Consider the following 13,566-nt stretch of genomic DNA (forward strand, 5'->3'; position numbering starts at 1 on the left):
CACCCTGGATTCCTTATCTTGAAATTCGATCATTTTTGATGATTTAATAAGCATAGTCGTTACTTGTATTACCTACGTCCGTCGTGGTGGAGCATTGGTTATGGTGCTCGGCTGCTGACCCTGAGGTCGCGGGCGCGATCCCGGCCGCGGCGGTCGCATTTCTATGGAGGCGACATGCTAGAGGCTCGTGTACAGAGCGTTGTGAGTGCACCTTAAAGAACACCAGATTGCTCAAAATTTCCGGAGCCCTCCACTAGGGCGTCCCTCGTAATCATATCGTGCTTTCTTTTGGGACGCTAAGCCCACAGATATTATTATATTACTTGTATAACCTATCTCGGACCACCGTCACGCATCAGGTGTTACGCCAAACACAAGCAAACAAAATGCGGAAGGTATCAGGCATGTGCAAATGCGATGTATCTCAACGCAGTTTCCGCGTATGTACGACTCCGCCGACTTCCCCGCTGAGTGGCAGCAGTGTCGCAGCCCCTCCCGTTTCCCGCTGTGTGTCGCGTCTCTCGCTCGCGTCTCTGCCTGCAGGTTTCGATGTCTGGCGGCGAGTGCAATAACGGTCGCGTAAAACGCATTCGACCGCGACGACATGGTCGATTTATGCTCGCCACCGAAGGTGGAGGGAGGGGGTCGCTCGCCTCGGTGCTCACGACTGCGCATGCGCGCTCGTAAATCTTCCATTTGACGTACTCCCTGCCCTAACCCCCCTCCATCCACAGCTTTTCTGTGTGTCCATTTAAATTGTTTCTTCCTGAACTTTTCCTTTTGTTAAGACAATGTCTTCCAAAGCCTATACCGCCCACGTTGTGTAACAAGGTGTGATGAATATTTCTGACCAAACTCAGCTACCGTACTGACTCGCGTACTGCGAGCACTAGGTACCAGCGCTCACTAGTTTTGGCTAAACAAGCCGTAAACATTGGCTAGCTAATATTAGCTAATGATAACGAATATTGCTGACCAAACTCAACTACCGTGCTGACTCGCATACTCCGAGCACTAGTTACTAGCACAGGCTAGCCTTGTTATACGTGGGCTGAACATTGGCTAGTGCTAGCTAATGTTAAGTTCAGATAGCTATTCCTAGTGCTTGCTAGTTTTGGCTAATGATTGTGAAACGTCAGGTAATGTTGATAAATTATGGTTATTCATTAGTGTTGGTTAAAATATGGTAAGGTTTTGATCGCTGCTTTGTGCAATGCAACAGAAACTTCCTTGAAGATAAAAGCAAAAAAAAGGTGGGGTGGGGTGAGGGGATGTTACGGGAGGGCGATCGGCATCGCCGAGACGACGATCTCATTATCGCGGTCGCGACGTCTGCGACGCGTCTCGTTTTCTTTTGCAGAAGTTTACCTCTCCCTCACTTTACCTCGCTCATCTCTACGTAGTGACGTCACGAAACGGCGTTTCAGTCGCCGCGCCGGCGCCACCAGTAGTCCTTCTCTCCCTATACCGTTATAACATACTGCACGACGTACTGTTTCTCCAGCATCATTCTCGTTACCCGATCACCCTCTCCCACGTTTGCACTCGCACGCACTCTGACGACACGTCCCTCCTCCTTTCCCAACTGTCTTCTGTCTATCGCCTCTCCCCCTCACTCTTCTCGCATGACAGGCTCGCAGTTCGTCTTTTTTTGTGTCTCTCCATCTAGTCTCGAACTGTTTTTTTTTTTCTTCTTTATTCTTTGGCGACAAGAGCGTGAACACCAGCCTTTCTTTCACTTTCTCCCATTCACTGTTCTAGCACCGACTACGAGCCAAGTTATAATACAGCTTCGGGGTAGGGTGCCCGGCCCGCGGTCGTTACAAGCCCGGTGACAAGCTGTCACGCGGAGCTCCCGCCCCCATGCGGAGACTCGCGCAGTTATAGTTCCTCCCGTCGTGTTCCTCGTCAGGCAGACAAGGCACCCGTTATTATTATCGGCGCGGTGTCGCACTCCGCGCAACTTCCATGATCCGTGCTCGGGTTTCCCGTTATTCATTTCTTTTTTCTTTTTCACTGGGCATATTCTAGGAGAACGTTGCGGTTTCCGACGTGTCGATCGCCTCGCGAGCACCATTATTAAGGCGAAAGCCTTCAATGTCTCATCAAACGCGAAAAGTGACCGACGACGTGAGCACGAGTGATGCAAAAAAAAAAAAAAAGAAATCATGTTTGAATCGAATTTATTCGCAACTGATTTGCTAAGATGACCATGCAATAAAAGCTGCATTTGACAGCTTGAGTTGAACCCGGCCACCTCATACACAGGGAAGCTTCACAACGGGAAAATAATAGACAGACTAGCGCATTATAGTACGCACGAGCAGTTACGGTTCAAAGAACAAACATTATTAAAAAAGAGAAACATTGTGTACAAGCGTAGCAAGCAATGGTTGATCAAGCGAACACTGAGTCTCGCATAAGAACATCATGTGATGATGTCAGCCCTATTACGTCACTGATCGCCAAACTTGTGACGTCATCGTGAGCGCCAACCTAACGTATATGGAGCCTCAGGCAAACTCGGTAAAAGCGCAGCAGTAGGTGCGTATGTTTAGGCTGACTCCGCGGCGTTGCACTGACTGCCGCCTAACGCCGTCCCCAGGGCCCTCTACTCCTGTTCTGTATATCTGACATCCTATTCGTGACAGCGAATTTCAAGACCCACTTACACGCAGTGAAGCATCGTGAAACGATCGCGTTCCATTCTGCAAAGTCCTAAAGCATCCTCCAAGACGAGTACACTCGAAGTGTGCTCTCGAATGCGGATTAGTTCGCCGTTCCTTTTCTCGCCTCCTTGAGGGTTCGGCCCGATTCCGGACGTGGGCCAGGAAAAGTTTCATTGTTCGTTAATCTTCGCAAATACTGCATGTAATGCTCACTTGAGGATCGGACGAGTGGTTGAACCTGGTTAAAGGAACACGCGCGATGCAGCGTGCCGTCTTCAACTTGAACATTGTCGTCGACAGCGGCGGATTCATGACTTTCCCGAGAAAGGGGGGCGGGGGTGGGGGAGGGGCTGCAACTTATGGGAGGAGTGTTCAGCTTATGGGGGGGACCTGATAAGTCCTCGTCTTAGGGATATTACATGAGAAGCGTCAAAAAGCTGGGCCGATTGGCTCATGTTTAGACGCAAGAAAAACCAGCGAAAGCCCCAAGACAAGGACGAAAAAGGAGACACACTCACTCACCTCCACCTGTCTGGAATGCTGGTGGGGTGTGGTTTGGTGTGGCACGTACATTGAAAAATTAAGGAGCATCAGGCCCTGCTTACCCTCCTCCCCTCCTGTATCCGCCAGGGGTGGGGAGGGGGAGGGGGTCATCGTACACCTTTCGTCGGTTCGCTTTAAGGTGTTTTGTCCTGGTACGGATCTGTTGGAGGTTCGCGTTTGCATCGCTGTTACCATAGAGCTTCGCGGGCCTGGTATCCCTGACTTTTCAGCGATGCTACACCAGTACTACGCTGCTCACCTACCCGAATCACCTTTTCTCTGGTTCCTTCTCTTCTTTCGGTTTGATTCATCGGGCTCTCGTGCATTCGAAAACGAACTGACTGACTGATTGATGGACGGCCGCGTCTCGCACCGCTGACGACTACCCCGCGACCCAAAAGGTGCGAAGTAACGTACTAGACGCGTGGTGGCGCCGACAATGGATGCAAATTTCGGGGTTGCAACCCCCACATTGGCCTCCGTTCTTTTCTGTCCGCCCCTCGTTTCTGCTCTTTATCCGCCCCCTCTGTTCTTTTCGGGACATCCGTTGTCCCCCCCCCATCCACCGATCCCCCTCGTTCATGCCCTTTCCAACAGTCTCCGCGGCGTTGTACGGTGTACCACTCGCATCACCGCCGACCGACCGCCCTTTTGGAAGCTACCCTCTGATAGAAAGAGAGCAGCGCCGCACACCTCCAAACTTGTGTGCAATATATAATATATATATATATATATATATATATATATATATATTATATATATATTTATATATATATATACCTGGCCCTTTCCTTTCTCCATGGACCACCTCACTGCTACCCCACCGGTGGCGCCCCCCTGTGCTTAACCTGGTCAGCTGAGCCCCCTGCAGGATACGTATCTCCCTCGCTCCACTCCCCCCCCCCTCCTTAACTCCACCACGTCTACCTACCGAGGCTGTGTGTACCCCCCTGCGAAAAAAGCTTCCCTCAGCATCGCCGACAGTGGTGCCCCCCATTGACAACTCACGTCGCTAGCGGTGCGTTTTGTATCCCGTATGCAACGCTCCGTTTGACGCCGACGAGATTTATCGCTTCAGACACGAATGCTCGATATTTTTTGCCTTTTTTCTAGTCTGAACCCCACTGCCCTCCCCTTCCACTGTACTTCGTCCCCCCTATAGTCTTTGTCCCCTTTGAACCCCTCCCCCTCTCTAGTCTGTTCTTGATGTTCCCTTTGGGAAGAACCCCACAGCGTCGAAAAACCCCTCTGCCGTTCACCTTTCTAGCAGCCGGAGGGACGTTGTCGTTTACACCCCCCCCCCTTCCCTTCAAACTCAATGTGTCCCTCTCACATCTTTCCCATCTGCATATATTTAGACCCTGTCTCTTTAAATTTCTCGCTTGGCACTTTTCGTCGCCGCTCTACACCCCTCCACCCTTCCCCAGCGTGCAGCCCTTACTCCACACCCCGCTTGGCATCCGTCCACCGTTTTCCATTGCGCATGCGTGTGCAGATCTCTGAAGATCGCCTCTCCTTCTCGTTCCGCATCAACGATTTCTCAGACTCCACACTTTTTCTTGCATTCATTCTCCGTTCTTTTTGTATATATTTCTTATTCTTGAACGCTTTGCAGCGCGATTTCGTTTGCGCGCGGTGGGTCAGTTTTCCTAGCTTTATCCGGGCCTAAATTTGATCTCTTCGTACGCTTCGTCTCACTCTTCTTGACTTCCAACCATTCAAGGTAGGAACCTTTCCTCAACCCCCCTCCCCCAACCGCCTCCTTGCTCGATGGCTTTATTCCTTCGCTTGTTCACAAAAGCGGCAGGGAAAAAGAAGCCGAATGAAACAACAAATCGCGACAGGAGGAAGTGGACGCGTGTGCGACCCCGGCCCAGAAAATTCAAAATAGGAACGCGGAGCGCCTCAAGAATGCCTAATCTTCGCATACAAAGAAAATCGCTGGCTTGAGCCAGCGGGGTTGATGGCAGGGTTGGGTTTGTGAAACGATTGCAAAGAAAGAGAAGAGAAACCACGCACGAAGGTGCTCGCACTATTCTTGGAGCTCGTGGCAGCAGGGCGCTGGTATACGGGGGTCCCGGAGTTAGGCTTAGCGATCCGGACTTAAGGCTTAAGATCGGCGTTTAGACTGGGGATCGCCATTGAAACTCGGGATGGCGTTTATGCTCTGCGGTTTTCTGGCGTGGTCTTATGCCTTATTATTGGGGCTTAGCGGTGCGGCAGAAGGATTCGAAGCGACGCGTCCCCACGGAGACCTTACTTCTATCGCTATTTGACACCCCCCCCCCCCCCAACTTCCTACAGCAGCCGCTTTGCACTCCCATTGTCCTGTGCGCTTTTATAAAACTGCGTTTCCGACTTCCCCGATCGGATTCGAGGCTTCGGATCCGTACTTTTCGCAAGAGACGGGTTCGATTGCCTTTTCTCTGCTTACGGTTCGCGGTTATTGCATTATGTGCAACTGACTTGCGTTGTTTTGTGGTTTAACGAAGCGAGAAAAAAAAAAGAAAACGAACTGAGTCGAGAGAACCTCCCACTGCTCTATACTGTTCGCGCACGGGCAAACTTCAGAAGCCCTTTGAATTAACCATACCTTCCTTAGGGACAGTTTGACTTCTAGAACACGGCCCTACGCGGTAACATTTGCAGTGTGCCGTGCAAGTGACGTGGATACAGAAATGATTGACGCTGCTTTTTAAGGCAATAAGTAAGAGAGTGTTCACTGAGAAGAAGAAATATTAGAGAAGGAAAGGCAGGGAGGTTAACCAGTTTAGGAAAACCGGTTTGCTACCCTACACATGGGAACAGGGTGGGGGAGATTTAAAGATGGAGAGGAAAGAGAGAGAGGAAGATAGCACACGACACAGCACAAACAGACTCAGTCACAGTCGGTCACTCTTGCGTGGTACGCGACATTACTGCCACAGGATTGTTCACTGAAGTCACCAAGGAGGGTTACTGTCACAGGGGTGTTCACTTATGTCATGAAGGACGGTGGAGCATGTTTAGAAGCAGGAAACATCGTGCCAAGAAACCTTTTGTACACCTCTAAGTATGCCTCGTTATAAACTTCTTTACTACACTATGTTCCTGCACCGTTTAAAAAGAAACCTTGTTAACGACTCCATTTACTTCAAGCCGATGGTAGTTGCTAGTGTATAATTAGGTTATTTATTCGTTGACAAAATGTGTAGAATGATTTAATTTCATAGATTATTTGTGCACTATTGTGACATGCCTAGAAATACAGCCTCTGTAGGACTTCTACAGGCCGTCTCAAACAGTTTTTGGTGAGGGAAGCTACCTTCCTGCATATATGTCTTGTAGCACATGTGTACCAGTCCAAATGATGTTTTAGATTATATGCCTCTATCTATATAACTTTTCTTTTTCGATCACTGCATTACCTTGTTAAAGCATCAAAAAAATTTTTTTTGCATGATTTCTACAAGCTAGCTGTCCCAGTATGTAGCTCTTGGTGAGAGGCGTCACACCCTAGAATGAACGTCTCGTTGAAGACGTTTTTTAGACCAAGTACGTTTAAGCCCTGGAATACGCATATTTACAAGTCGCGTTCGATTTTTTATGTACGTCGCTGTCTTAGTTGCAACACGCCGAAGAAAAGACATCTGTACAATTTCTGTAGAATGCCTTAATGATTTTACGTGATGGATGTCACACACCGACGAGAGCGCAGTGCATTAGATGTCTTTAAGACCAAGAATGTCCTTACTTGTGATACAAGTATATATTTGGCAGTCGTACTTGATGTTTTGAGTGTTGCGGTGCCCTAGTGTTAGATTTAGAGGTCGTTTAACAACGTTCCCCCCTTTTTCTTTTCCTCCATGCAGCATCCGTATCCCTCCGAAGACCAGAAAAAGCAGCTGGCCCAGGACACCGGACTCACCATCCTCCAAGTCAACAACTGGTGAGTATAGGCACGCCCCGTTTCTTTCTCTCGTTGCGTCATCCCTTGCATACTTGGAAGATGCAACTCCGAACTACCCGTATAGGGCCTTTCTATAAATAACGAACCGCTAAACTAACTACACAGCTGTCTGCAACATGATGAACAAAGCAGGCGGGCGGCTCTCTCGGTATATGCAGTTCGTGACGTTGACATATACTGATGTTGTATAATGTATATCTTGCATTGGCTTCACCCGTCGAGAAGCTAAAGCTTACGATTGCTTATATTATAGGTTGCTCACATTTCGGCATGCTGTGTCAAAAGTTTTTCCTGCAAAGATATCGCACAGCAAGCACCGGTGTTACGAAAGCACAGTAACTGTGCGCACAATGAATATAGTGCACCGATTTCTCATCTTCGCGCGTGTTGTTTTAGTCGCTGCTGTGGCGTTACGTTGTATATAATTCCTGGCTGGGGAACTTCCATGCCGGAGCGCGCGCGAAGGCTCCCGCACATAAATCCTGTTGACACAACCATGCATGACGGCTTGTGCGCGTGATGGTATACGTTGGGACAGACGCCTACAGAGAAGAAGATATATAAAATAAAAGAAAGCATGAGAGAAACAATAGTCGTGTGGGAGGGGAGACAAGGGTGCAACGTGGCTTGGCATCGAGCAAAGCGTGTCCCGGCAAATCCTCCCTAATTGACTGCTCGGCCGCGCCTGGAAGCGGATTGTCCTTTTGCCGGCTCAGTAGGACGCGTGTATTAGGGAGGACAACAAAGCACCGCGGGAAGCGGCGTGGGAGAAGGACCCTTAGAGGGGATGAAGGGGTTTAAGGTGGGGGGAGGGAGCCAGGCCTCTGGCTGGGAAGCAAGCCAGCGTCCTTTGCGCCACTGGTTCGGACCTCGTTAAAGAGACCGGAGCGACGGTTTTGGCAAGCTGTCCGGAGAAGATCCGTTGAGCTACTTCTTTGGACAGACCTTGCGGCATCTCTAACATCACTGTTCGGGGTGTCTGTAGGAGTCTATTGCATATCTCTAGAAGCCCATGCATGCCCTTGTTGGGTAGTTGTGTAGCGATCCTGCGCACCCTGCAGCCCCCCTATAACACTTGTGCACACACCTGTGGCAGTCCTGCAGCATTCTGCAGCGCTCTTGTAGCTGCCTCTGTAACTGCCCCTCAGCACCGCTGTAACACTCCTTCAACAGCCCTGTATAGCACTTCTGGAGCACTCCTGCCTTGTAGCACTTGTGCCGCCTTGTAGTGCACATATGTGGGACTGCTGTAGCACCCATGCAGCACTCCTGTGGTACTCTTTGTAATACTCTTGCAGCACTATTACCCCTGGACATTTCCGCAGCAGTTCTGATGCATCATTGTAACACCACACTGTCATTAATGAAACATCTCTGTCTAAGCATTTCTGTTGCAGTTCTGAAGCATCAACACGACTCCTGCAGACAACCTACGGTGCGGCACCGTAGGTTGTCTGTAGGAGTTGTGTTGACGCTCCAGTAGGTTGTTTGTGGCGGATTGAGACATTTTTTGTGGCACCTTTTTAGAAGTTCAGCTATCCTGTATGTGTTTTTGTATTACCTCATGTCTGAAGATAGTGGACTCCTTGTATAACGCACCTCTGTAACATCTCTAGCAGTTCCAAGGAATCTCTGTAACATAGCTGCAGCACTTATGTAGCGTGTCTGTGGTATCCAGATAGGCAGCAATTTATTCAGCTGTTTCATAATATAGAACTCGCCGTCGACATGGGAAAGCTCATTTTTCTATACGAGCATTCGCGTGATTTGGTTTAGAAAAAGCGCAGGTCGTTAATAGCTTTGGTACCCTCCACCCTCCCCATTTGTCTGGCCACTTTCGTGATTGTGGGAATGCATTCACGAAGGAAGGAAAGGAGAATATGTGTAACGGCAAAATTTTTTTTTTTCGGAGTTGGCATCAGCTGCCGCGGAGGCGCTGCACTCACATTCGTGGAGCCTATTTGCACCGGAGCAGAATGGGGCTGTCAAAAAAAGACTCAAGTTTGATTGACAGCGTACACGGGGGCGCGTGTGCTAACGGTCGCCCGGCGACGCTGACCGCTGGTCATTGTGGAAATTTCTAAATAGCGGACCGTCCAGCTTTTTAACGCCGCCTCCCCTGAATCTTTTGAATTCTGGCCCTTCGTATATTGTTTTCTTTCTCTTTAACTTCCCCTATTTCTGGCGGACTGAAAATTACGGTGGCGGTGGCTACTATCACACTATAGTGTTGCGGATAGTTTGATATTTTGCATAGTATTTTATTACTGTCATTGGAGCACGCATGCCGTCACTTTGGCGTTTGCACCATCCGCTTTTCTTCGACGTGATTTGCAAGGCTTCTGTTGTCCAGACTCTCTGCATGTTCAAAGATCCTCTTAGCTTGCTTGCATGCAGTGTTTGAACGTCGTCAGAAGCGGAACAAACCGTCTATATACTGTTGCAGGCATCACATAGACGTCTATATTATAACGAATATGTATATTTTTCTGTATAGACACCTCATAGCTATCTGCAGACTGTACACAGATGAACTTCGCAAAATTAGGGTGCTCTTATAATAAGGGCCTCAAGTAGGCCTCTACGTTTAGAAGGCTTCTTACTACACCTCTGTGAATTTTTTATATGTGTATAGAAGACGTATAACCCGTATTTTAGATATCTTAAACGTCTACAGATGGGTAGAAAGGTCTTCTACCCTGGCACCATATACAAGATGTCTACCTTTACCTTCAACAGAGGAATTAACTGCGCTAAATACTGTGGTATCGGGAACACGAGAAGTGCCGGATACTTCACCGAGAAGTTGCCAACAAGGTAGAGCTACTCCCATTCGCTCAGAAAACTTCGATTTGGCAATTTTTGAAATCACACTGTAAGTCAAAAAAGAGTGTTTCACACTCGCCGTCATGGATACGAGCGGCGCTGGCTAACACTCTCAAGTTTTTTGTGCATATAAATACCCAATCAACTGGACTAGAGGACGACCGCCACTGTAGAGCGGCGGTCGTCCTCCCGAAGGTTGTAGGTTCGATCCGTATACCAGCGGCAAGTTGTCTTTTCGTCCAGTTTAATTGCTTTACATTTATGTCATAATTACTACATAACAGTTAAAGACTACAAATAATGTCTGTTGATTTCATAAGCTTGCACATAAAAAAGAAAGCGAGCCCTTGATGAATTCCCCTTCCTTTGTAAGTCCTGTTACTGTTACTTAGGTAATCCTGTATTTCGTACACTTTGCGCAATTCATTGTGCTCTATACCAATTTGGCATCCATCGTCTAAAAAAGTAAATTTAAAGGAGCTTGTACCGTTCGTTCGATCCACTGTTATATATAGCAATGTACACACTGTATGAAAAGGCGCCTATGTATAATATACGCGACCTTACGCTATAGTCAGGCATATCTCCCGTCCTGTGCGGACGTCGGAAGAGGGCGTGGTAGTGGGCGTCAACTTATCACATCACAATGTGAATGACGCTCGCAGCGATGGAAGACAGGTAATACACGAATCAAAAGGAAAGCAAGAACTGAGAGGAGGAAGAGGGGGGGGGGGGTATAGCGGACGCGTACGTGACGTGTGACGTACTCTCTCCATGGGTCTGGCGTGACTGACAGGAGCTACCGGAACTGCAGTCATTTCCGCGATGACTAGGGAAATAAAACAAAAGGAGAGAAACACGGCCACTCCCTATACACCGCTCTCACAATAGAGTTTCCTACAAAAGTTTTTCTGCAGAATGAGCTGCGGCGCTGCGATCGTTCGGTTGCCATGGGAACAGCGGGTATAGTGCACTGGTTTGTCTATAGTCCTTGTGCTTACGGCCTTAACCGTTCTTGTAGCGTTAATGGTGAGGTCGGAAACTAGACGGTTATTATACGTGTTTCCTGGTTCTCAAAGTCGCTTCTGGTTCCCGCAGTACCCAGTAGGATGTCAGACCTTCGAGATCAGTTACTCTTACTCTGGAGAACTCTTGAGGTCTCGGAAGCCACAATCAGTGGTGTGGTGGTAGTAATTTGTAGAACACTAATAGTTGTTACTCTTGAGTTTCCGAGATTACAGTCTTCCATATTTTTGGCGTCTCTGCACACTGATTGCTGCGACTTCTTGCATCGACAGTGCGATATTTTGTTAAAAATCGCCAATTTGACAAAGCTAGACAGTTCTGTGTCGCTTAAAGGACGTATTTTTTGTGCAATTTCATGCGATTCCCTTAGTTCGGATGTTGGCTTAACCGTCTCTACGATCATGTGCCGCAGGCACCGCAGGATCACATTTCCCTTCGCTGCATAGTATTTGCAGTACAACCTGCGGACATCATTGTTTAAAAAAAGAAACGGTGAAAGTAAAGACTAACGAACAAACGTGATAGCTGGGCGTTTCTCGTTCGTTTCTTTGATCGACACACGCCAGCGCCCGTGTGTATGGGAAAAAAACAGTGCCACGCAGCTTGATCGGCGAGGCGTCGCCCATTCCTGACGTCACACGCTGGTGTGTGCTCGCAGCGCCCCCTTTACAAACACGCGCTCACGCACGCACCCACGGCCAGCACAACGGTTTCGCCCCACCGCCCCTGTCGTCTGCTATACCTATATAGCACGCCGTCTGCTTCACCGACGTTGCAGAAGTACGCACGCACAGTACTCCCGTGTGTTTCCCTCCCCCACCCACCGCTAGCAGATTGGCGCTTCGGTCGGCCTCGTGCAGTGTGTAATGGCTGTGATGAATTAGTCTCTGGGTGCCGCTTGACAGGTCTGTCTCCCCCCTGCACGCACCCTGCTGCGCGACATCGTGCGCAGTCCGCTTCGGCTGGCAGTGTGGTAGCAAGGACCGTAGTAGCAACCTCGATGCTGCTTGGCCGAACAGGCGGTGTCGGCCATTGTGCGTCCTTTTTTGGCTATTCTTGCGGGGCTCGCACGCGACAGTAACGACGGGTAGTGAACGAAAATTCGCCGTATATTTTTCGAATTGGCCTTACATAAGTGCAGTGAGTACTGTTTGAAAGGCGTATGATTTGTTTTCAAATATTTGTGGGGTGCAGGCTTTACCTACGAGGCCTTGTTCGGCCCATGTCCGGACTCAAGCGAGACGAGCAGACGAAACTTGAGAAGACGAAACTTTGCAGTCTAAACTGTACAGGCGAAAGTGGACAGGACGAAACTCTTTCAGAAGATTTATGACTATTTATATTTATTATACTATATTTATTATATATTATATTTATATATTGTATGGTATTTTGCAAAATCATCGTAGGATTGAATATCGTCAGCAGCGCAATGTATATGCAAGTACACAGCTAGATGTATGAGTGATTTTTTTAAACATATAGTATCTTGTCTGGTGTTCCTTTAAAAGCCGACTTGCGTGAAAAGAGGACATGGAAATGTGAGACGCGATGCGCGTTCTGCGTCTCCTCTTTGACCTTCGTTCAAACGGTCAAAAAAAGCGTGTTCGTTTCTCGGAAGCCGTTTTGTGGAAGGGCGTCTGCGGACACAAACGGCGCTAAACGGAGCTGCAGCTTGCATCCGCGTTGGTGGTTGTGGTGTTGGAGAGCAAGCTGTGAATATGAAAGAAATCCGGTGTGTGTGTGTGGGGCCGGTTGTACAAGGGAGCGCGCAGACATGGGGCAAAGAACGACGGCACAGGGCAAAAGAAGAAAGCAAAATGTTATGAAGAGCCGAAATATAGACGGAAATGTGAAAAAAGAAAAGTGGCCCCTCTCGGAACGAAGCGAGAAGGCATTCTTTCGCTGCAGCCGGCCAGGCCAGGCCTGCGGGGCAGCCTTCTGTCAGGAGTTTGCACTGCGCAGGAGGGGCGTCAAGTGACGGAGTAGCAGTAGGCCGCTCCTCACATTTACAAGTAAACAAGAGAGGAACAATCCTGATAAAGTACGCTTTGTAAGCTCAAATTTTACTACAAAGCTGTGTATGAGTAGGTTCCGGCGGATCGCATCCGTGGACAGAAGATGCGTAGAACAACAATTCCCGGCTAACCGACTAACTCGACTAATCGAATGTGTTTGCGTCGAAAAAAACAAAAGATGGGCATGCTGTAAAAGTAAACATAAACTTGTATGATTTCGCCGACATGTCAGAATGACGAGAGTTTTGCCTTAAAGGCAAGACCTGTTGCATAAGAAACGAACGTCATGTCATTTCTGTACTTATGAAACGACGTCGTTTCTTATTTACTACATTACTTCATTTTTAGACCCTTGTTGATGAGAATAATATGCGTCATGCGCAAGAGAAACACCGGAATCTTTGACTGTATGTCTCTTTATGCGCTCAATTTAGTCAAAAATGATAATATATGAATTCACTTAAAGAATATTCACTATACCAGGCCCACCATGATAGTCGCAGCTTCACTGGCTTCCATTGAAAATGCTTGAGGC

The 13,566-nt window shown here is 48.4% G+C and overlaps 1 protein-coding gene across 1 annotated transcript in view; it reads left to right on the top strand.

The window, feature by feature from the left end:
• The window catches only part of LOC119374983 (homeobox protein homothorax), a 348,064-nt gene that overhangs the window by 273,312 nt on the left and 61,186 nt on the right, over positions 1-13,566 (top strand). Inside the window, exon 11 of the mRNA XM_049411114.1 lies at positions 7,064-7,140. Coding sequence (XP_049267071.1) covers positions 7,064-7,140 — 77 coding nt within the window. The remainder of the gene's footprint in view (positions 1-7,063; positions 7,141-13,566) is intronic.

Source organism: Rhipicephalus sanguineus, chromosome 11, assembly GCF_013339695.2.
Source record: "Rhipicephalus sanguineus isolate Rsan-2018 chromosome 11, BIME_Rsan_1.4, whole genome shotgun sequence".
Taxonomy (NCBI): Eukaryota; Metazoa; Arthropoda; class Arachnida; order Ixodida; family Ixodidae; genus Rhipicephalus; species Rhipicephalus sanguineus.